The 25087-nt window shown below is 29.2% G+C and overlaps 3 protein-coding genes across 5 annotated transcripts; 1 reads left to right on the top strand and 2 right to left on the bottom strand.

Annotated features, from left to right (window-relative positions):
* Positions 1 to 3: 3 nt before the first annotated feature.
* On the bottom strand, positions 4 to 3893 carry LOC110651098 (uncharacterized protein At4g37920). 2 transcript variants are annotated; one of them, XM_021806292.2, is made up of 7 exons: positions 3661 to 3893; positions 3114 to 3502; positions 2571 to 2739; positions 1674 to 1918; positions 939 to 1126; positions 479 to 645; positions 4 to 396 (listed from the first exon to the last, which is right to left on the bottom strand). In XM_021806292.2, the coding sequence occupies exons 1-6, from the start codon at positions 3803 to 3805 to the stop codon at positions 486 to 488; spliced, it is 1296 nt and encodes a 431-aa protein (XP_021661984.2). In that variant the 5' UTR covers positions 3806 to 3893; the 3' UTR covers positions 4 to 396; positions 479 to 485. The 2 variants fall into 2 exon arrangements, with proteins under 2 accessions (XP_021661984.2, XP_021661983.2); XM_021806291.2 differs by having other exon boundaries at positions 4 to 379; positions 3661 to 3891.
* Positions 3894 to 3951: 58 nt separating this feature from the next.
* LOC110651096 (pentatricopeptide repeat-containing protein At4g18520, chloroplastic) lies at positions 3952 to 6062 on the top strand. 2 transcript variants are annotated; one of them, XM_021806289.2, is made up of 2 exons: positions 3952 to 5678; positions 5800 to 6062. In XM_021806289.2, exons 1-2 carry the CDS (start codon positions 4097 to 4099, stop codon positions 5823 to 5825), a joined length of 1608 nt encoding a protein of 535 aa, XP_021661981.1. In that variant the 5' UTR covers positions 3952 to 4096; the 3' UTR covers positions 5826 to 6062. The 2 variants fall into 2 exon arrangements, with proteins under 2 accessions (XP_021661981.1, XP_021661980.1); XM_021806288.2 differs by having other exon boundaries at positions 3952 to 4201; positions 4310 to 6062.
* An 88-nt stretch (positions 6063 to 6150) lies between these two features.
* On the bottom strand, positions 6151 to 10560 carry LOC110651097 (probable glycerol-3-phosphate acyltransferase 2). Its single transcript, XM_021806290.2, has 2 exons — positions 9825 to 10560; positions 6151 to 7146 (listed from the first exon to the last, which is right to left on the bottom strand). Exons 1-2 carry the CDS (start codon positions 10452 to 10454, stop codon positions 6286 to 6288), a joined length of 1491 nt encoding a protein of 496 aa, XP_021661982.2. The 5' UTR covers positions 10455 to 10560; the 3' UTR covers positions 6151 to 6285.
* Between the last annotated feature and the right edge of the window lie 14527 nt (positions 10561 to 25087).

Here is a 25087-nt window from a genome sequence, read left to right on the forward strand (position 1 = left end):
GGATGATAAATCAGGTGTATTACATTGGTATTGAATTTCTAACATCCATGAAGTGCCAACAAATTAACAAGAATCCTGGTTAACTAATTAACAAAAATGCGTACGGGCTGTTAAAGGCTGATATCCATCTTCAAAAATCGTTACAAGATTTGCTTTGCCACTCATCATCTTCAGACACAAACTTTGTAAGAAGCTTCCACTCATCATCTTCAGACACAAACTTTGTAAGAAGCTTCAGCATCTGCTTCCTCCAACTTCGTTATGATCTCCTCATGAAGGGCGTGTTTGTTCCACAGAGTAACTCAAATCTTCCCACTGCTTTGCCCACTGATATGATAGCATCCTTTGTGTCCTCTAGATGTCCCTCTGCTTCATTTACCTTGTAGATAGTCAAGCCTAATGGTTAAATGTCAAGATTGTGACTTTCTGTACAAAACAATATAACAAAACAAATAAAACTTATGATAAGCATGACTACCTCATTATCACATGAACTTGTCTTCAATTAGCATCTTCAGTTCCTCCAGTTTTTTGATAATTTTTGGATTCATCAGATCCCTAGCCTCTCTTATAAGAGTACCTTCCTGACTGGAATGGTAAGCATCCACCACAGCCTTAATCCAAGTGTGTAGCTTTTCTGGGGTCCTATGATAGTAACAACACCAACATTTCAGCTGGTAAACTAGTAAATTACTAAATTCAACAAAATTAGGGAAACAATTTGAGAGAGACTCATGTAAAGGATCTAATCATTATACAGGGAAATCCTACCCATGCATAGAATTCGCCATTTTCATTGAGGAGGAAACACTAAAGGAAGTACTTGAAACCTTGACTTTGAATGTTTGGGAGAACCAATTTCACAATGTGATGTTTAAATGCATGGAATTTTAATACATTCAGTGAATCAAATAAAATACAAAATTTCATTTACATACGTGTACAGGGAGTCAATATCCTTTCCTTCAAGTTCTTCTCCCGGGGTAAATGCATCTCTCAATGCACATAATCGCTCCTCAGGATCCTCAATTTTAAGAAGATACTTCAGTATTCTAATGTCCTTAGGCATGAGCCTCTGAAGATTACCTACTGCTGTCATGTAGAGATGATAAAGAATGTCTTTTACCTGCAATACAGCAAACTAGATGATCACAACTAAAGCATTATTCTAACAACACACATATGAATCATAACATTTTTTCCCCTTATTTTTCTGGTAGGTGGGTGTGGGCGGAGTACCAAAACTGCATAGCAATTGGAATAAATCCATTTATTTAAAAACTTTTTATACTTTAACGTAATTAGGAATCTTAATCAACATACAAGTAAAAGTTCAAATAATCTTTTAGCTGGTTACTGTCATCATAAACACATACCTTAGAGAGGAAAAACTTAATTGGGCTACAACTGTTACCATTAACTAAATTTATGGTGACTATTAATAATTTTCAAAGAAGGGGCCACAATTGAAAAAGTGCATACAGTTTTGGATTCTTTTTGTCATTACCCTCTGATTTATCAGCATAATTTCCCCCATGTTCCAGTGGATGGCCCTCTTACATCAGGCTAATAAGATAAGTAATCAGATGCAACTATTTCTAGTCCAAACATCCAAGAATACGCATAAATCATTAAATAACAAGAGAGGAATTTTTTAGCCAGCCAGCACGTGCCTCATCTTTTGTCATGTTGGACTCTTTAGCAGCTGACCATGCTTTTGTGATCATCAAAACCAGTGAAGAATCAAGTTGATTTTTTGCAGCCAAATCATCTATCTTCCTGCAAGCAGCATCCAGAGAAGGAGAATTGACAATGTCTTGCAATTTCAACTCTGCAGCATTAAGTGCTTCAATGCTTTCTGTTGCATTATCATAGGCTTGTACAGCAGCAACACAATCATTTCCTAGCTTTGCCAAGGCTTGTCACACATACAAATGGTTATCAGTGTCATACACAACATCAGAAGACTTGAATTTCAGTGAACTTTTAGAAGCCAGGTTTTCTATTCATGCTGAGGTTCAGCCAGGATACAATGACCAATGGAGGACTTGTCAAATTCTTGATGTAGCATGTAAGTATATTCACATAATAGTGAATAAAACCAGACCTACATAACTTATGAACTTAGGCTTCAACCTCATAATTGCAGTTAACAACTTGTCAAACGCTAGAGTCATTTTTAATTAAAAAGAGAGAGAGAGAGAGAGAGAGAGAGAGAGAGAGAGATAACCTTTTCAATTCATTACTAGGAATGGCATATTGGCATTGTTCTAAATGTATAATTCCAAACTTACAGTCTCTCAACTATGCTATTAGATTAAGCTTACTTAGCACAGTAACTATCATCTTCGAGACAAGAAGGATATTTTCTATTAATTGTATCTGAATTTCTATTATACAGATATACACAAATGGTTTAGTATGATAAGTAACAAACTTCAGATCAAGCCCTTGGTTATGCTCAAAAATCTATACAAGCACCAATGAGGTGTGCTACACTTAGCATATAGCAGTTACACAAATGAGAAATCAATTAATACATTGTCAAAAAGGTCGGAATTCAACTTTACCATTTTGCTCAGTCGGGTTGTCATGATATGATTGTGCAACAGTGAACAGATGTATAAAAAATTCTTTTGTGAAATCTTTGCGACGCCTAGTAACAACTTCACTAATCTTTGATGGTTCCTTCTTGATCACTTCAATAAGTTCATTATGCCTTTGCACATCTTCGTCGATCTATTGAAGAAAGGCTTACAATTAAATGTATTTCAACATCAAATTAAAATCAAACCGAGAAGCAGAAGCCTGATTTGATCAACTAAAAGACCACAAACCAGTAATCCTGAAAATTAACTCATTCGCGTCCACTTCCAACGAATATGGGAGTAAGTATCACTAAAATCACTAGAGCAGGATATATATCAAAACTTGGTGAATATGGACGATAAGTGCTGGAGATGGGAAGGGGATATGTTTAACCACAACTGAGAATATATCAAATTTAAAACCCAAAGATAGCATATTTTGCTAGAAGTATAAATAACATGCAGGAAAATAGACTAACAGAAACAATTTGCTTGGAGAAAAGATCAATCCTGAAATATGCTCACCTCTTTCAGCTTCCTTGCAAGCCTGAGTAGCTTATGCTTCATCCCAGGATCACGCTCACTGTCTGCTCGTTCCAGACATCGCTTATAGAAATGAGGCCTAATATTGTCCCATTCTTTGCTAAAAGCAAGCAACCTTCTCCAATCAGTAGGTGTGGGCTTATCAACCATGAAAACCCCGATTAACTTGTCACATACTCGGACCATTTTAGCCTCATCCACACCATCTTTTTCATTGCTTGCAGGATCATCATTTACCACCGTGGGTTCAGAAGAATCAGAAAACGTCAATTCCTCCCCTTTCCTATCACTAGAAACATCAGTTGCACCGCCTATAACAGCGGCCAGAGAAGTTTTCCGCTGCCTGGGCCCAACAGCTGGAAGCAGGCAACCTAGAATTTTCATAAACGCAACCGAATTTTTTTAAAATTGCAATCCATCAACAAATAATTTTTTAAGCAGAATTTATACTCAACCACAAACTCTGCAGAACTTAATTATAAGTTATGCAAATTCTAAAATGAGAAAAGAAGCGAAAAGAGAGACTCGCCTTTGAAATTAGAAGAGAAATTAAGATTTGGAGACGAACATCTAAAGGAGAAGAGAGAAGGAGATTGAGCTCGAAAGGCAGTTGAGGAAGAAGCTGTTACTGGCAAAAAGCAAGAAATCTGGACAGTCGAAGAAGCTAATTCCATTGAAATTTATCGCTTCCGTTGTTAGGCTTCGGAATTTAAACCCACACAGAAAGGGTTTAGAATTTCCATAGGGAACGCCAGAACCCGCCCCGATATTTTCTGGACTGTCCAAAACGGTGCCGTCGCACTCAATTGAGGAAGGCAACTGGCAAGGGCAATATAGTCTTTTGAAAATTGACTGCAAATTTGAGCGCTAATGAAAAGGTAGTTGCCAACGCCCGCCCAAATGGCTCCCAAAATTTTCGGGCCTGCAATCAGAGCTTCTTGGAAAATTTTGCACTAACCAGGCAAATGCTCTCGTTAACGTGCTTCTCACTGAATAATACTCTGTTGATACAGCCTTCACTTCTCGCTATTCAACCACTACAATCCCCAAAAACAAGAAGCAATAGCCATGTAAGTCCTACAAATTTCCATTGCTTGTCTTGCAATAATGATACTAATTCAACCTCTGCCTCCCAATTTCGCTTCTCAACCGCCAATACTTCCGCATTTGAGTTCCAGGGAAGCTCGGATGTCGACTTGTCGGGTACTCAATTGGCAACACATTTCGTTGATTCTGGTGTGCTTGCACTTTGGCTTCGGTCATGTTACAGAGCAAAGGAAGTTAAGAGAATACACGCGGTTGCTTTGAAATGCTTGAGGAACTCGGTCACGTATGTTAATAACAATATGATTAGTGCGTACTTGAAATTAGGGCAATTAATTGAGGCGCGAAAGGTGTTTGATGGAATGCCGGAGCGAAATGTTGTTAGTTGGACGGCTATGATTAACGGTTACATTAGTTTTGGTTTAGATGATGAGGCCTTGAGGTTGTTTAGTGACTTTATAGAGAATGGGGTTGTAGCAAACAGCAGGACGCTTGTGTGTGTATTAAATTTATGTAGTAAAAGATTAGATTTTGAGTTAGGGAGGCAACTCCATGCTCGTGTTGTAAAGGGTAATTGGAGGAACTTAATTCTGGATAGTGCCGTTGTTTCTTTCTATGCCCAATGCGGTGAGTTAACAGGCGCATGCAATGCATTTGATCAGATGGCGGAAAGGGATGTGGTTTGTTGGACAACTATGATTACTGCTTTCTCCCAACAAGGGCACGAAGAGGAGGCTTTTGGGATGCTCTCACAAATGTTGGCTGAGGGATTTTTGCCTAATGAGTTTACAGCATGTGCTGTCCTAAAGGCTTGCGGAGAGAAGAAGGCATTGAGGTTTGGGAAACAGCTACATGGTGCCATAGTTAAGAAGATGTATAAAGATGATGTTTTTATAGGGTCCTCCTTGGTGGACATGTATGCAAAATGTGGGGAGATTTTAGATTCTAGAAAAGTGTTTAATAGAATGAGGAAGAGAAATACAGTTACGTGGACTTCCATTATAGCAGGTTATGCGAGGAAGGGGCTTGGTGAGGAGGCCATAAGTCTCTTTCAAGTGATGAAACAACGGAGGGTAATTTCTAATAACTTAACCGTTGTGAGCATTCTCAAGGCTTGTGGCTCAATCAGGGCCTTGCTAACAGGGCAAGAAGTTCATGCACAAATTATCAAGAACAGGATTCAATCAAATGAGTACATAGGAAGCACTCTCGTGTGGTTCTACTGTAAATGTGGGGAGTTTCATATTGCTTCAAAAGTCCTTGAACAGATACCTCTCAGAAGTGTTGTCTCATGGACTGCAATGATTTCTGGTTATGCAGGTCTTGGGCATGAGCCTGAGGCTCTTGAGTTCTTGAAAGAAATGATGGAGGAAGGCGTGGAACCAAACGCATTTACTTGTTCATCAGCTTTGAAAGCTTGTGCTAATCTCGATGCTATTCTGCAAGGAAAATTGATACACTCCTTTGCCAACAAGACACCAGCTTCATCTAATGTCTTTGTAGGTAGTGCATTAATTTATATGTATTCCAAGTGTGGATATTTATCAGATGCAATTCAAGTTTTTGACAGTATGCCAGAGCGGAACTTGATTTCTTGGAAAACAATGATTTTGGGTTATGCAAGGAATGGACGCTGCCGAGAGGCATTGAAGCTCATGTATCGGATGCAGGCAGAAGGTATTGAGATGGATGATTATATCTTCACTTCAGTCATGGGAGCATGTGGAGATGTTGAGTGGAATATGGAACCTTCATCCAAGCATTGTTTACTGTCTTAGTTAATCTGTAATCCATTATAACTGTGTAAGTTCGCGTACAGCTGTCTATATCAGTAATTCATCCGCTGGCAACTACATATATAAGATATCCAAATCTGATTTATGGTGATTTACAAGTTGCAGATTTCCTTCTCCCCATGCTATAGCTGTGCAAGTTGTGAATTAAGGTAGAAATGAAAGAAGTGAAAGTTCCCCTCTTGAAACTGCAATATAGAGTCATCTATTTCTTGAAACTAGTTAATATTTGGACACCTAAAATACACATACTTCTTATTCAATTACTTCTGAAAGAACACAAGTTTACTTGCTGCTAGCACGAGTCTCATGTAGTCCTAAATGATTCCATTATTGCCTGCCAAGATCATGTATTTGTCTTTCCTTGTAAGACTGGTGCACTCAAATCCTAGAGTTTTGGCAATCTCATTCTGCACATAATTGGCCACTTCAAAAGTTGATTTTCCGCCAATCATACACGTCCGGGAACCTGGTAACTTCTCAAGAACCTTGACGAAGTATATTGGACGTGGGTTCATGTAGTGAAATACTGGGTCTAAGCATTTAAGGCCACTAGCTGTTGATCCATAGAACATGCTGATCTGAACATCTATAGCAACCGGAACTATCTCATCCGCAATCTCTGCAAACAATGGACTAAACCTCAGTAGGTAAGGTTCCCTGCAAGTTGTTCCTTCAGGGCAAACCACAAGGTCACCCTGGCTTAGGATCTTATCCATCAGTTTTCTATCTCTATCCCGATCTCTAGTCAATCGGACAGTTTTGATGGGGGAAATCACCTCATTGAATCTGCTCACGCTATAGGTGACTGCAGTGACAGGCTTCATGATAGTTAATGAGGTATAGACTGGGTCTAGTAGCGTTTTGTGGTTACAAACATAGAGCGATCCTCTGCTCATGGCCGAGTTAAAGGGTTGACTGGGTTTAGATATTACGCTTATAGTCCCTGTAAAAGCCAGGATGGAACTGGACATCTCGAAAGGCAATAAGAGACCAACAGTGATTCTAAAGATGGAGAGCAGAAACCCGAATGGAAGCCACATGAACATGGCAATCGTGGCAAATGCACTTGGTCTGAAACTCAATCTACCGTCGTGGAAGATCAATGGCTTTGGGTATCTTTCTCGTGGCAGAAATCGCCAATTTCTCCTCTCTGCTTCGGTCACCGAGTAAACCTCCTGTTGCAACATATATTAATAAATTAAATGCCACCACACAATTGGTCGAACTTCTAAGCTTCCTATTAGATTAGCAGACCCAAAAAATTTACATTGGTGCCAACTAAATACCAGTTGGGTGTGCATCGTTGTAAATCAACAGTTGGGTTTAATTAAATCTAACATCATAAAATTACAGGTGATCCTTTGTTTATTTGCAAATTGAAAATTGCAGCCATCCTGCACCTTTATAAACCCACATAAAATGGGTCAATGTGGTCTGATTTTTGAGGCTCAGGCATTATTTTACTGAAATTCAAATATCGAATTGAATTGCATTTCAATTATTTTGGTTATAAATTTTTACAATCTAATCCTAATTTGAAATCAGATATTAACGATTTTTGGTGAATTTGGTTTAAAATTTTATAAAAACACACTTATGTAATCTTTGGTTTCAATAATATTTTATTTATTTAGACTTTTATTATTTGCTGCTTTCTTTTTCTAACCTTAAGATATATGTTGTATTTATTTGTTTATTATTCAACTGGAATTTTGTTCTTTCTCTTTTCCAGTAACGAATGTATAATAAAAATGAGTACAGAAATCAATAATATACATCAGCTATCAGACAATTATAAAACTTGATAAGTGTAATTTACAAAAAAAAAAAAAAAAAAAAAAGAGATTTTGAATATTTTAGAGTGGCAATATGCTAATTAATTAAGGATGGTAACAGGTAAAATATTTTAAAAAAATTATCTTATCAAAATTTTAATTAAATTAAAATTTTTAATATCTAAATTTGACCTAAACTTAATTAAAATTTATTTTAAATTATTAAAACTCATTACCCATTTATTATTATATGAATAATATCCATCATGTTTTGATTTATTTATTTTAATTAATATTCTCAATAAAAAAATATTTTTATTAATAATTTATTTTTTAAAATTTTATAGTTCTATAAGATATTTAAATTTTATTTATTTAAAAACATATTATGTGATATTTAAAAAATATTTTATATAATGGGTTTAATAATTACTACCCAATAAATAAAATTCAAATGAAATCAAATTCAATATGAATTTTATCTAAAATATTAATTTTATTTTAACATTTGTTTGTAATATAATCCATAATAATTTTAAAATAATTCATTTAAAAAACATATTATCTTATCTTTATTCTTAAAATAAAAGTTTTCAGAGGATGTCCAAAATTTCTTCTCTCACAAAGTCACGCCTTTTTTCATAAAAAAAAAAAAAATTAGAAACTTGGCATTTTAGATGTCAGCTTCCAATTTCGGTGAGTTATCTTTTTTTATCATTTTTTTTTAATTCTTCAATGTTATATTTTTTTTTTTAATCTCTAATTTAATAAATTATTTTTTATTTATCTTTTTTATATAATTAAATACAAATTAATATGTTATATGTATTTTATGAATAAAAAATATTATAATATTAAATGTTAGTTATTAGTGAGACTACTTGTCAAAAACCTAGTGACAGCCTAGGTCGATCGCTCACTCTGACAAACTAAGTGATGCCACAGAGACTGAACAAATCCCAAGTCATGGAATCAGAGTCCAACAAGGATTTGACCAGTTCTATCTCAACACCTGTCCTAGTCCTAGTAAGAGTCTATATAAAGGGCACTGTCAGGTATCGAATGCATATCTTATCTTCCTTATTCTATGCTTTATTTTACCGGAGAGATGGCCCGAATTGATTGTATTACAAATTCATATCCGGAGAGATTTCAAACAGCATTAATTACATACATTTATTATATTAAAAAATATTGCACCAAACTCATTAAAAAAATTAATTGAATCTTGAATTTAGAAAAATGTAAGTAATTCCTAGGTGTGTCACTGATAGTGATGAGAGTAGGGCCGTTGTAGGTGAATGTCTAATTAAATACGTCCATGTCGCAAGTAGGAAAAGTACTTCTCTGGATTGGTGATGAAGGTGGGGTATCTAACAAGCTGTAGGATCTGTCCTCTGCAAGGGTGTTGCTCTTAGCATAACTAGTTTATAAATTTTAAATTTATAAGTTAAAAAAATAAATTAAGAGACATAATTTTTTTTTTAATTTGTAAGTTATATATTTATAAATTAATTTAATTAAATATTTTATTATATTATTCTCATTTAATTTTTAAAATTTTATTATAAATTTTATTTAATATTTTTTATTATTTTAATAATAAATATATTTATAAATTATTTTTTATTAAATATATAAATTATTGATTGATAGTTTATAAATATTTTAACTAAATATATACCTACTTAAAATTTTAAATATTTATAAACTCAAGTTAATTTGTAAACTTATTCTATCAGGTAAGGCATACACTCTCTAATACCTCAATAGAAAATTTCAGCCCGTAGACTCAACTATCCTAAGAGCCAAGGAAGCAAAAGCACTACTTTTAACTCGAAAGAGTCCTCATAGTGCTGCAATTACAGACCTAAGGTAAATTAAAAAAAAAAAAAAAAGAGCTTTTTCTTGTTTTGTTTCTTTAGAATGAGCCAAGAAATTGAAGAATGGAAAAATGACTGATATAAGGACACACGCAGCAACAGTGAATGATAATTTTCGAATCAGACATCACTGTAAGAACTAAGAGGTACATTCATCATTTTCAAGTGTAGAGAGAGAGAGAGAGATTTATCAACCTTACAGTGTCGAAGTAGTTGCCCATAGAGCGACCAGTTGGAGGAGCATCCGATACCGACAGCATAGGAACCCATTTTCTTCTCCATCAGAAGCTCATTTAAACTGGTACAGCCAACCTCCTTTCCCTCCATTAAACCTACAAAATACCCATGAACTACCTTCATCTCTCTAGCCAAAACAGCCTCCACTCCAATATAATCTTTCAAGAATCCTTCAACCATGATCCTAGGCAACTTGCTCACTCCTATCTTCCTCGCACAGCACATAACTTGATCAAACCCTTCACACCCAACATCTTCCAGGAAGAACTTGGGCAGAACAGCAGTTCCAGCTCTAAACTTACTTTTTCTAATCCCAACAAAAGATATAAAAGTCATAATCTTCAGGCCTTGCTCATTTCCAACTGAACAAAGAAAAGGGTACGAAAGAAGCAAGATGAGTGCTCTTATGAGCCCTCCAGCTTCAAAGGCCACAAGCATGAAGTAAGGAAACAAGGAAGATGATTTCAACAATGCAGCCTCCAAATCAAAAACCAATATTGTCTGATTTGAAAAAGACCGTTTAGAGTTGTGAATGAGAGAGTAATGTTTTTGAAGTGTTGAGTGGTTTGCATGAGAATTGCTGATCATCTTTGATTCTGGCGGAAGTCCTAGTCTACTAAGCAGAATTTTGTAAAAAGACTAAAGAGTTTTCAGAAATTGCTTCCCAAATCCAGCCATCTCTATTCACTATGTTTTCTTTTTAATAACTTGAACAAGCCTTAAATAGGTTCAAATGTTTATTATTTATTTTATTTTATTTTATTTTTCAACATTTTTTTAAGTAAAAAAAAAATCTATCTTCTACTTTACATATTCCCCCCCCCCCCTCCCACACCATGCTAATAAAAGAATATACTTTCTATTTTTAATAAAAATCTTAAAATATAATAAAAAAAATAATAAATTACTAATTAATTTGTTTAAAATAAAAGTTAGAAATAAATTTTATTACATTAATAATGTGATTACTTTTATTGGCTTCGTATAAAATCTCTATTGAAAAGTTGTGCATTGCCTTGAACCTAACTAAACATTCAAAATTTCTATCTTACTAATAACTAGATAGTGATAGAGTTAATTAAATTCACCATTTTAAGAATATGTAATTTTAATATACTTATTTATTATGATAATATATATATATATATATATATTGCCCCTTGATTCCTTCCATTCATTTTTTTTTTCCATTTTTTAATTTAGAGATTCCATGGTCTGTGTGTGCAAAATGAATGTGTATCATTATGGCAAAAGATAGGTGTGGTTCCAATCATCCAAAATTCTTGAATGATGAAATTAGTTAAAAAATAAGTTAAATTTAAAAAATATTAAAAAAAAAAAAAAAATTAAAAAAAAATAAACGAAAAAAAATTTTCGTCGCAAAAATTTTAAAAAAAAAATTGAAAAAAATTACTTTTGATTTTTTAATTTTTTACAAATAAAAAAAATAAAAAAAAAAAAAAACCAAAAATAAATTCCGTCGCTAATATTTAGCGATTTAATTAATAAATAAATAAATACTCATATAAATAAATGAAATAAATTTGATTAAAATTTAAAAACTAAAATAAATATAATGTCAAATTAATTTTTGTCTAATTTTACTAAAAAAATTAACTATAAAAAATATAATAAAGTTAAATTTATAAAAAAATTTAAAATTTTTTTAAAAATTTTAAATTTAATATTAAAAAATAAATTATAAAATAAAAAAAAAATTATTTTTATTATTATATTATATATATTTATAAATTATTAATAAAATAAAATAAATAAAAATAATATATTTAAAAAAATATATATTAATTATTATAATAATAATTATTAATTAAAAAATAAATATATAAAATAAATAAAGTTAAAAAAATAATAATAAGTTAAATAAATAAAAAAAATAATATAAAAATACAATAATATAATAATAAAAATACATAAAATATATAACAATATATATATCTAAATATAATAAATAAAAAATTTATAAGATTCCTATTGGATGTTCTTGTTGGATGTGAGTACTGATCAAGAATTTTTGGACCAAGTGTGGTATGGCCTTCCACCACCACACATTCTAATTCCTCTTTTTAATTTGATCAAGTATTTCATCATCATCTCCTGTGATTCATTTGATCTTTTTTGTCATGCAATTTGAGTTTGAGATTGAGATGAGTGAAGATGAAGATGGAGAGAGATGACATGAATGAGAGGTTTTAGATCCACTTGTTTGAGATTTCCCCACTTGACCCTATCACCATCCACCCAAAACTTATCACCCTCTTCCTTTATTAAACTATTATATATATAATCCATTGGTGAATATATTAAATCAAATTAATATTTGCATCTGATTATCAAAAAAAAACAAAGAAATTAATCTAAATTAAAAAAAAAAAAATAATATAATAATAAATTAAATTAAATAAATACAAACATTATTAAATAAATAAAAAAAAAATAAAAAAAATTAATTGAAAAAAAATTAGAAAAAAAAAAAACACAATACATTTTCAATTTGCCATCAATGAATACACCATTAATCTGCTTTTCGTGAATAATTCATCTTATCTTGGTGTCTTTGCAATCTTTTTTGTCTACAAATCAAAAAAATAAAAAAAAAAAAAGAAAAAAATAAAAAAAAAATTTTAAAAAAATAAAATTAAAACAAAAAAAATTTAATAAAAAAAAAAAAAAAAAAAAAAAAAATAAAAAATAAAAAAAAAAAATATAAAAAAAAAAAAATTATCCTCATGAATAATAAAATTTTGTAAATCATTATTCTTTATTTGTAATTTTAATTTCTCTTCTTCTTCATTTTTTTCTTTAGGACTTTTCCAACTCACAAATTCAACTCCTCATTCCACACCTCCAAACATTCCACTCCTTTTTCATCCACTTTCACTATCATTCATTTCTTAATCTTTTCACCATTTTTTCATTCCTAGTTACATCACAATAATCCTCTATCTATCAATATATTCCCAAGCTTATTTCCTTATCTCTTCCTTCTTCTTCATTACATCACACATATATGATGATTTCAATAATATAATAAATAATAAAAAAAAATAATTTATATTAATAAATATCAAAATATATATTTATAATCAAATAATAAGAAAATAATCAAAATAAAACAACAAATATTAAAAAATAAAATTACAAATAAAATTTTTCCAACATTAAAACAACAAAAACACACAAACACAAAAAAACAAAAAAGAAAAACACCATATAATCATCAACATTTCACTAATATTAATCACATATAAATTCAAAATCACATATCAATTAATATCAATAATCAATAATTAAATAATTAATTAATATCAATTCTCATCCTTCATCTTATTCATTATATATTTTATAATATAAACCATTAAAAAATAATAAAAATAACTAAAATAAAATATTAAAATAAAAATAAAAAAAAGATTTTAAAAATTTTTCAAATTTAAAAAAAAAAAAAAAAAAACAAAATAAAAAAAAGCATCATCCAAAATAATCATCATCACATCCCATAAATCACAATAATTCATCCATATAATCAAATATATATTCAAAATATATTCAAAATATATAAATAATCAATAAAAATCTCATTTGAAAATTTGCAAATATCATATTCATCTTATTGGGTATTTCTACCCAAATAAGTATAAATAAAACTAAAAAGTAACACTAAAATTTCAAGTATTTTCATTAAAAAAATTTAATTTTCATTTTTTTCAAACAAATTAAAACAAAAAAACACAAAAAATAAAAAAAAACCAAATATAATAATAATCAATCATCCCCATCCATATCCATTTCAAACAAATTTAATTCAAATAATCAAATTGAATTAATTTAAATTAAAATATATAAATTTATAATTTAAAAAAATTTTCAAATTTTCCTTCCATCATTCTTCTTTTTTATTTTTTTCCCAAAGTTGTTATGTAATGTAAAGTGCATATGTAATTTGAAGAGAGATTGATATATTAGAAATATATATAATAAAATAATATTTATAAAAAAAACTAAAAAAAAAAAAAAAATTTTTTTGTTTTTTTTTTGTTTAATTTTCTTTTTTATTTTTTCTTTTACAATTACTTTATATTTTTTTATTAATATCATTTTTTTTTTGGGGTTTTGTTTGTTTGTTGTTCTAGTAATCGAACTTGATGATGATCGATGATCGATGATGACGATTTGAGATGATGCCTTGCTACCCCCCCTAAGGTGAAACTTGGTGTGTGGTGGTCCTGAGTATCCCTTGGCATGTCTCATGGTTTTCTTTTTTCATTTCATTTTGTTCATTCATCAGAGATCGTTACATTGTTGAGACAGACCATTGTACCTCCCCCCCTCTACTCTGAGATGATGATGAGCATCAGGCATCGCATCATACACAATATCCAGAGCAACCAAAAAAAAAATAAAAAAAAAAAAAAAAAAAACAAAAAGAAAGATTTAAATTTTTAAATTTTTAACAACAAAGATTGATATATGATAAAAAGACTATATATATAGTATTAAAGTAAGTGTAATCCCTAAAAAAAATGAAAGAAAAATTTGAAAGTTATTTATTCTCATAATGGGCCCCCCATCGCAAAAATAAAAGAAAAAAATGAGTGACTTAAGAGATAATGCCTAATAAAAAAATAATTATTTGAATTTTTTTATAAATAATAATTTTATTTTAAAAAAAAATAGAAAAAATCTATCCTAATAATGGGTAACGATTCATCATTCAAAAACCATAAGATCATTCTCAATTTTTTTTTTTTATTTTTTTTTTTTTTATTAAATATAAGGTAAAATAATCTATTAAATATATATATATATATATATTTTATGTTAGTTGTTATATTTATGGACATTCATCATTTAACTTCCTTTTTACCTTTGCTTTTTTTTTTTTTTTTTTTTTTTTTTTTTTCAATTTTTCATTTTTTTCAACTTCTTTAACCTTATAATTTCAAATTTTTAAATTCTCGCTCAAACTCCCACTCAACACACAACACACTAAAACATCCCAATTATCCAAAAAAAAAATAAAAAAAAAAAAAAAAAAAAAAAAAATTTTTTTTTTTTTTTTTTTTTTTTTTTTTTTTTTTTTTTTTTTTTTTTTTAAAAATAAAAAAAAAATAAAAATATATATATTATATATATATATTATATTTTAAAATTAATTAAAAAAAAATTTTTTTTTTAAAATTATGTTTCTTTTTTTTTCTATTTAAATAAAAAAAAAAAAAAAAAAATTAAATTTCATTTAATTTTTTTTTATTTAATTTCATTTCCATTCAAACAAAGGAAGAAAAAAAGATCAAAGTTCCACTTCCTCCCACCACCCCTACTCTTTCATAATAAAAAACCACCCACATGTGTTTTTTTTATGTTTCAAACCTAAGTTTACAACAACCAACCCAACCTTCTTCTAAAAACAACAGACACGAGACACTCACCATGACCATGTCCTATCTCTCTCTAAAAAAAACACCATTCGCCAAAAATTTTTTCCTATTCAAGTTAACCGACAAAGTCGAACCCATTCTGACCAAGCCCTTGCTCAAATGAGGAAATTAAATAAAATCGAACCACATTTATAATATACACTTGCAGACAAGAATATGCTTTGGAATCCGGTGAAAAGGAGGATACCTCCATGGCGTTCTACTTCTTTAGACATTAGCCCAGCGCCCAACTCAAAGGATGCGGATAAGAGCTATTATCTAACCATATATCTATCCATCGTATGAAAGGCGATAAGCCAACAACTATAGTGAAAATACGAAACTATTCTCAAATAAAGCACCAATCATTTCAAATGCACCAAAAATGGATTACTATCCATATCCCAAAAATAAACGTAAACAGCGTGTGAGACATTAAACAAATGCAAGAAAATTTTCGACTTCCTTTCCCATTTTTAATGATGCTATGTGTGCAAAAACCTTCAAACAAACAAGAAATTGAGAACGCAAGAAATTCGAATACAAATCTAAATCTAAAATCAAATAAAAAATAAAACCAAATTACTTACCCGTTGAGCGCTGAAATCGTAGGTGAAATTGAGAACAAATTATTGTCAAAAGCTGAAACCAAATTCTTGAGCAACTCCTTGCTCACCGTCGAAAGAGAGAAAAGAGGAAGAGCCGTTTTGAGAAAGAGAGGAGATAAAATGTTATCGTCACAACATTAGGGTTTTAAGTCTTATAATCTAAACTTTCTGACGGATTTCTGACGGAATTATTGTCCGTCACAAATTTTGTTAATAACCCGTCGCTAATTAGTTTAATATTCGTCACTATTAGCTTAAATTGATACCCGTCATTAATCCGTTGAAAGTGCATGCGCTAAGCGAAATTTTTCGACGGATTTATTTCGCCGCAAATTTTTTGTGGTGTTAGTACCAACTTCGTTTAATATTCTTAGAAAAAAAGCTGTAATAAATAACTTTCATGTTAGATAATAGAGAAAGAAAAAACAATCAATTCTCACATTGTTGAACTATATTAAAAAGAAGAAGTGAAAAGATATATATATATATATATATATATATATTTGAATAAATATATATTATTCTATTATGGCACTTAGCAAGCGTGTGTGTGAAATAAAATAATTATCTTATTTTAATTTTCGTAAATAAATTATAAACAAATGTGTTAATTTATTAACAAGTAGATGTATCTTTTAATAAACAAATATAATCATATCTGTTAGAATATATACTGATTCAAATAAACAGTCATATCTGTTGAAAATAGACAGATATGTTTGTCTAGAATAAGTGTCATGACTTTTCATTATCTATAAATATGGATAAGTTTTCCATTCAGATATATACTACTTATATTTCTTCTTCTTCTTCTTCTCTTTTAGTCTCTCTAAATTATGTTTATATCAAAAATTCTTAAAAGAAATCTTTAAGAGTTGCTGTATACAGATTTCAGATTTTATTGTATTCTAGAGGTATATTGTCATAACTTTACAGCAATCTAATGGAGATAATTAATATCTTAAAGATGGTGATTTATCACACCTCAAAACCTATTCTACACCCACAGCCTCAATAATTTTAAGGTATTAATTACAATAGAGTCGAATGCTATTTCTTTAATGAATCAAGAGTTTGTAAAATTAGATCGTTTTGAATGAACAAATTATATTTGCTGAAAATGTGAAAGCAAGTAGAAAAAAAAAGTGAAGAAGATGAATTGTTGTGCATAGGTCATATTCTTAATTCGTGTTGATTGTGTTTATCACTAACAAAGTGGAGGATATTGCTAGAAATAGTTAGTGATAGAAAAAGTTGTCGCATAATGGAAAGAGTTATATCTATTCATTAAAAGGCATCAAAATGAATTGATTATTACCAATAATTAAATCTCTTCTAAGAGGTATAAGTAAACAAATATAATTGTTCTAAGAGATACAAAGTGAACGATTGTATTTATTCAAAGAGATATAATCGAATAAATATAATTGTTCTAAGAAATACAAAGTGAACAATTGTTTATGTTGTAAAAGTTGTAAGTGAACAAATATAATTATTCTGAAAAATACAAAGTAAATTATTTTATCTATTCTAAAAGGTATAAGTGAACATATATAATTATTACAATAGATAAAGTGAATTGTTTTATATGTTCGAAGAGATATAAATACTTTATAAAAATCAGTTTGGAATACAAATCTATTTATTTTTCTCTTTTATCTATTCTCTTCTCTTCATTTTTACCCGCAATCAATATTATTGTTCTTTATTTCTTAAGAGAATTCTAAAATTTATTATCTAGAATTCTGTTTTAGCTGTTATCTTGGAGGGATCTGCCTAAACTATTCCAAACATAGACATTGGTCTATGGTGATGATAGTTGTGGAACCTCTGCAAGAATTAAGTTAGCATCCACGACCCTATCGACAATTGATGCCTCAATTAGTTGTCCCTAGAAAGAAATAATGAATATGTCCAGTTATTATTCAAGTGGCAACTCATGTCTATCTATACCTTGTAGCATAAATCTTTAGTACCGTGGTAGTGGTGTGGGAAGATGATGCTTACCAATAGACTTGATTCTATTAAGATTGTATAAATTGCATGTCTAGGAAATGCTGCCTAAGGAAGCAATACTTAAGTAAGACCGATGTGACTCTACCATCTTTTCTGGGCATTACCTAGTGCACCTTAGGGGAGAGCAGATTTCGGTTTAAATCGAAAAATCGAACTGAACCGAGTCAATTTGATTGAATCAGTTCGATTTTAAAATTCAATTAGTTCAGTTTATAAATTTTGATAATTTCGATTAATCAGTTTTGTTCAATTTTCTCTTAATATATAATTGGTTTGGTTTGGTTTTTAAAATTTTTAATTTTTGGTTCGGTTTTGTTCGAAACTGAACTGACCATTTGCACACCCCTAGTGCACCTTATGCGATTCTAGTAGATAATCTTTCACTAATGGCACATGACCCCCCACGCCACATTAGATATGCTAGCAACCATAGTATTTAACCTTGGAAAGAAATTTCAAGGGCTCTGTGGATATTTAAAAAGAACTAAACTATGGATTGTTCTGTGATTAATTTTAAATTGTGTTAAAACCATATAAATAGCTATATCCATACAAAGAGTTATGTCCATTAGCTAAAAGATATAACTGAATGAAGAAATGTAATTCTTCTTAATAGTTATATGTATAAAGAGATGAATTTGTTAGCCAAAATATTGGTACGCTTTGAGAGTAAATATAAGAGCCTTATAAGTCATTTGTAAGGAGTGACAAAAGGACAAATGAGTGTGTATTTGTGCATGTACAAGCTTGGCCCGTTTCTTAATTTTTGAAAGCTATCATTTTAAACAAGTTGTAGAGTAATTTGTTTTTACAAATAAGGTACATATCTAGATTGTGAATTATCTATGGTAAACTAGTGAAACAAATAGAGTAGAGATTCTAGGGGTATACAGATGCCAGTTGGATAACTAGTTCTAAGAATAATAAGTCAATATTTGGCTAGGTGTTCACCTTGGATAAAGGTGTTAATTCTTTGATATCTAAAAAACAAACTTGTATAACTTATTTTATAATGGAATTCTATTCTATAGCTTTGGCAGCTACATATAAAGAAGCAGAATGGCTGAGAAACTTGTTATTGGATATTAAGTTATGGCCACAATCGATGTCATCTATTTCTTTACATTATGATAAACATGAATATATGAGACAATTAGTCTCTGATGGTGTTATTACCATATTTATGTTAAATCTTGTAAAAATCTAGTAGATCCTTTAATAAAAGGGCTCTTGAGAGTTAGATCATAAATACATATGCTGGATTAGGATTTAAAATATTCTATTAAATTTACTAGTAGTATATAGGAATCCTACTTTATAGTATTATTTATTAGATCACAAATACATGTGCTGGATTAGGATTTAGAATATTCTATTAAATTTACTAGTGGTATATAGGAATCCTACTTTATAGTATTATTACTAAATAAAGTTTAAAGGGTAACAACAAGTTATTGGTAAGTATTATAATTAAGTATTTAATGTATTAAGTTAATTGAATGGGGATGAGTATTTACACTCTTAATGAAGTTTAATATTATTACAAATGAAACTTTACCTATATAAACATAGGAAGTGATACCGCTTTAACAAAAATTGAAAATAACTTTTGTAAATGCTCATGAAAACAGGAGGTAGCACAATTCCATATTTGTGCTAAAATTTTGGTGAACTTTTAATTCGAAGTAATTGATTCATGTGTGTAATATTTCCGATTATATTTTATAGGAATTTAGGTTTAAGTTAAGGCCACCATTATTTCTTTAGAACTTTGAAATACTTACACTAAGGAAAAGTTTAAATTGAAATATACTTTTCATTATGCATGAAACAATGGGATCTAACAATATGAGCTAAGTGGGGGATTGTTATGAATAGCTTATATATTAGATAATAGAGAGAGAAATAAATCTCGTAGTGTTGAACTATATGAAAAAAAAAGGTGAAAAGATATATAGAATCATATATATATATATATATATATATATATATATATATATATATATATATATATTTGAATAAATATATATTATTTTATTATGGCACTTGACACGTATGTGTGTAAAATAAAATAATTATCTTATTTTAATTTTTGTAAATAAATTACAAATAGATGTGTTTATTAACAAGTAGATGTATCTTTTAATAAACGAATATAATCACATATGTTAGAAGATATACCGATATAAATAAATAGTTATATCTGTTAGAAATAGACAGATATGTTTATCTAAAATAGGTGTCATAATTTTTCATTATCTATAAATATGGATGAGTCTTCAATTCAGATATATACTACTTTTATTTTTCTTTTTCTTCTCTTCTAGTCTCTCTAAATTCGGTTCGTATAAAAAATTCTTAAGAGAAATTTTCAGAAGTTGCTGTCTGTAAATTTCAGACTTTGTTGTATCCTAAAAATATATCGTCATAACTTTACACCAATTTAATAGAGACACTTCATACTTTCAAAATAATAATTCATCACACCTCAAAACCTATTTTATACCAACCGCCTCAACAAAAACAACTTATGTTTCATCTTTAAAATAGCCCAACTGCTTGAAGTGACTTTATTAATATAGCAGCTATACATAATTTTCATGTCGAATTATAATTTAATGGTTAAAATACCAGGGGTTTTATATTTAATTGATAAAATATATAATTTATAAAATAAATGAATATCGATAACGTACGATTTATAAATTTTTATTAATTATAAAAAACGTATGGGTGATAAATTTTGGCCCGCATTATTGAATCCTGCGCCGAGAGAGAGAAAATGATTGCCTTTCTATATAGGGCGCATTCACATATAAACGCCGACTTTTAAATTATTTAATTTTAATTGAAAATAATAAAGTTTAAGATCTCAATTTTGAAAACACTCTAATACTCTTGAAATAAAATTTATTCATTGACTTATAAGTTTTAGTAGCTCTAACTAAATAAAATTAAATTTTATTTAATGTTATTAATAAATTTTAGTATAAATTGTGAATTTTTTTTAATTTTAAATTTTATTATATAAAATTTTAATTTTATTAATTTTCCACATAATTTTAACAATAATTTTATCTAATTTAGTGAGTTTGAATCCAACAGTACTTACAAAACTATTAAGTACTGAAAAAAAATAATTTTTATTATTTTTAAAAAAAAATTATTGAGTGTATTTGATACATATATATCATTTGAAAGAGATATAACTATTTTTGTGTTTATCATAAATATTTTATAATCTTCTATTTTTTAATACTATAATTATAATGACCTCATTTATAAATTATTATATTAAAGGAATTACGGGTTTTTATGAATCCAACTTAAAAGTATTTTTTAATAATAATAATAATAATAATAATAATAATATTATTATTATTATGATTTTTATAATTTTTTATTAAAAAAATAATATATTTTATTTATTAATTACAAGAACAATCAATATAATTATTTTCTAAAAAAATAAAGTAAAAATATTTTATATCTAACATATAAGGTAATTATATAGAATTTATTTATCTAATTGATATAATTTTAAAAGATTTATGCTTCCCCTTACTAATTAAGTTGGGTAAAATTTTTAATGATATTTATAGTTGAAACTTAAATCGATGAAGTTAATTAAACAAAGTGATAAATTTAAAATTAAAAAAAGGCCAAATTTCAGTATTTTTTAAAGATTATTACTTATTAGAATTAAATTTAAAAATTGTTGGGTCTGTTCTTGATGAAGACGTGCAACTGAAAAATAATTTCAAAATCTATTACCATATCTAAACTGAGCCGAGTACGAACACTTACCTTTATGTTGAGAGGTATCGTTGTTTGTTGGAAAATTTAATAATATATATTATTTATTTATATTTATAATTTTTTATTTTTATATAATAAAGACTTTTATAATAATGGAGGCTACATAACGGATAAATATGAATAATTTTAGAATGTATAGATAAGGAGATTTGAATTTCAAACCTTCTTGCTCCTTACACTTTAAAAACATCGAGAAACTAACCAAATTATCTTAATTGGCAAACCTTAATTTATAATATATTTTTGTTATAAAAAAAAAGATAATAAGGAATATGGGTTAAAAGTTTAGTTCTCAAGACTAATTGGATTGATGCGAGTGGTAAAAGACTTTATATTCCTTAAATAAGAGCAAGTATTCAATATTTGTGGATGGAGAAAATTTTTGTTGAAATCGTTTTATCCTTATAATTAGCCTCCCACATGAACAAGATTAAGTTTAACCCAATAAATTAGAAAATATATGTGATTTACTTAAAAAAAAATTAGTCCAAGGGTCCCTTGAACCACATGAAGAAAAATTTAATAATATTTTTATGAAAATAATTTCACATACGATGGTTCTAAGGGGTTCCCTTAAACCACATGAAGGAAATTTTAATTATCTTTTTATAAAGATTATTTTAATAGTGGTTCTAAAGGGTCCCCTAGAACCACATGAATTAAGAAGTTTATCTACATAAAAAATAATTTTCATTGTGGTGGTTTTAAAAGAGGTTCCTTTTAGCCATTTTCGATCTTAAGGAAAAATAAAATATATTTGTGTGTGAGAAACCTAGTTAGGACCATTTTTAGTAAAGCCTAATCTCATTTATTGTCTTTGTGCTTGTGTTGAGAAAAATAAAAGTGTAAATTTAACGTAATTTTTATACAGATTGAATTCTTTAAAATTGGGAAACGTTGAGTTTTGAAGGAGAAATTTTACCAAGTTTTTTTTTTATATATAAATTTATAAGTAATAAAATGTGCTTAATATATTTTGATTAATTCAATTAAATTAATAAGGTCAAGGTTATTATTAGTTAAGGACAGGAATTTGATTTATTTAGTGGGTCCCATTGATGAGTTAAACTCTTTAATCACTTTTTTTTAAATTATTATTTAATCCCTATATTTTAATAAAATTAAATATTTTATCCCTATATTTTGAAAAAAAATATATGATTTAATTTCGTTAAATTATTTAGTCCCTATATAAAATTTTCTGTTAGTCAAAGATTTAATTATAGAAACAAATATTTAGTGTTTCTATTTTAGTAAATTAATTTGTTAATTCTTATATTTTGAAAAATATATTTGTTAATTCTTATAATTTGGTCCGTTATCTCTTTAGTCCCTTTTGTTATTTTTTTATATCCAACCTGTTATGTTCCCTCTCCCTCATATTTCTCTACACATAATTATTTCACTCTACACTCACATCCTTTTTTCCTTCGGTCTCTCTTTGTCTTTTATTTTTTTATTAAAAATTAATACAAACTATATGCGTAAAATTTTAATTAAGTTCTTTATATCTCCAAGTAATCAAGATGTTAATATATAAGAATTTTGGGTAAATTTATGAGTAATAAAATATAAACATTTTTTTTAAATAATAAAATATAAACATGTTCTTCTATAGAAATATATGCATGGGAATACTTTTGCTTGAATTCATTTACATCAGTCTAATTGAATTAATATGGGTTAAAATTATTTATTAATTATATCGATGATAGGACTTTAATTTATTTAATAGGAGGTTCTATTGGTGAGTCGAACACTCAAAATATTAGTTGATACATTCATTTTGAATATGAAATCCAAATAAAATGAATGTTAATTCTGGCTCATTAATAAATGATAAAGACAATTGTGTTAATTAATAAATGATAATGGGTAATGTCACGACCCAACCTATGGGTCGAAACGACACTAGGACCTGAGCCAGCCTAAAGCTCCCGAGGCCCATAGTAAGCCTAACTATTCCTCAATCCAACTCTAAGGCCCATTTGGGCTCAATTTTAAGAATTCAACCAGATAGAGTCCGACCATAAAATGGACCATTCAACAGAGAGTTTTTGACTCGTCCGACCTGTAAACACAATATATAATAAATTTGGGAGCTCAACTCACCCTCCATATAATCAAAATGTCATAACTCAAATAGGAGCTCATCTCCCTCATCCAATCCCATCATGGATACAGTTAATAATTTTACAGGTCCAACATAACTTTTATAATACAGGCCCAAAATAAAAATAAGTGCTTCTAACACATGGGGAGTTTAAAAATTTAACTCAATTATACATAATACATTAATTACTATCAATGGACCTGCGAAGAAGAAGAACAGGTTAGCCACAATAAATAATCCTCCTGTAGCCTGGAAAAATAGATGAACATGAGTGAGCGTTCGTCTTAGAGAGTAAAATATCAATTTTAACCATAATCTCTACAGCTATCTAAAGCTATTGCACCCTATGGAGTGAAATGCAATATCGTCAATATTTTCATATCATAATAGCAAAAAGGCAATTTAGAGCACTCACACACCCAACACTATCAAACAATACATATATGGGAGCCGATCCCTTATACAGCCCTTTTAATCCAACATCTGTTAGCGAGTGTCTCTCAAGCCGAACTTTCGCTTAATAAACCAAATGTGGGGTCCCAGCGAGTGTCTCTTAAGTCGTGTCTACCCCGAAGGACCCAGTCCCAGCGAGTGTCTCTCAAGCCGTGTCTACCCATCCTATCCATATCCAATACCTTATCACACGCACGCCACGCACACACACTGCTCCAAATTACCACAAACAACATCCATGGCACTTCAACAATTATGAATGCAATATAAAACGTGCCTAGTGTTTAACTACATAGATACATATTTATAAATGATGCATGGGCATACTTGAACATATAATAATATCGAAATTACAATTAAAATTAAAATTAATATTTTACTCATAAACTTGAACCGAGGTCACTGCAGCGGCTGAACGGAGGAGGAAGGCTGTCTCGGCTCACCTGACAATTTTATTATAATTATTTAATACATTTGACTCAATGCAAACTAAGAAAAGACCAAAGATGTCATAAGTCGTGCCGAAAATCCGACAGAGTCTCCCCTATACCTATGACCTACCCAACCTGTAAAAAGGTTCAAATAACATTTCTAAACTCAACCCATATCTCATCATCATTATATGGCCTCTCCTGAGCCCTCCAATCCAAGCAATAATCACAACATCAGACAACTCAATTATAAGACTTCAAAACTAATATTTTTCAAAAACTATCCAAACTAACTTTAAAAATTTAATAAACTTGCCCCACGATCCTTAACAATATTATAAGG

This window comes from Hevea brasiliensis, chromosome 16 (assembly GCF_030052815.1).
Source record: "Hevea brasiliensis isolate MT/VB/25A 57/8 chromosome 16, ASM3005281v1, whole genome shotgun sequence".
NCBI classification, from domain to species: Eukaryota; Viridiplantae; Streptophyta; class Magnoliopsida; order Malpighiales; family Euphorbiaceae; genus Hevea; species Hevea brasiliensis.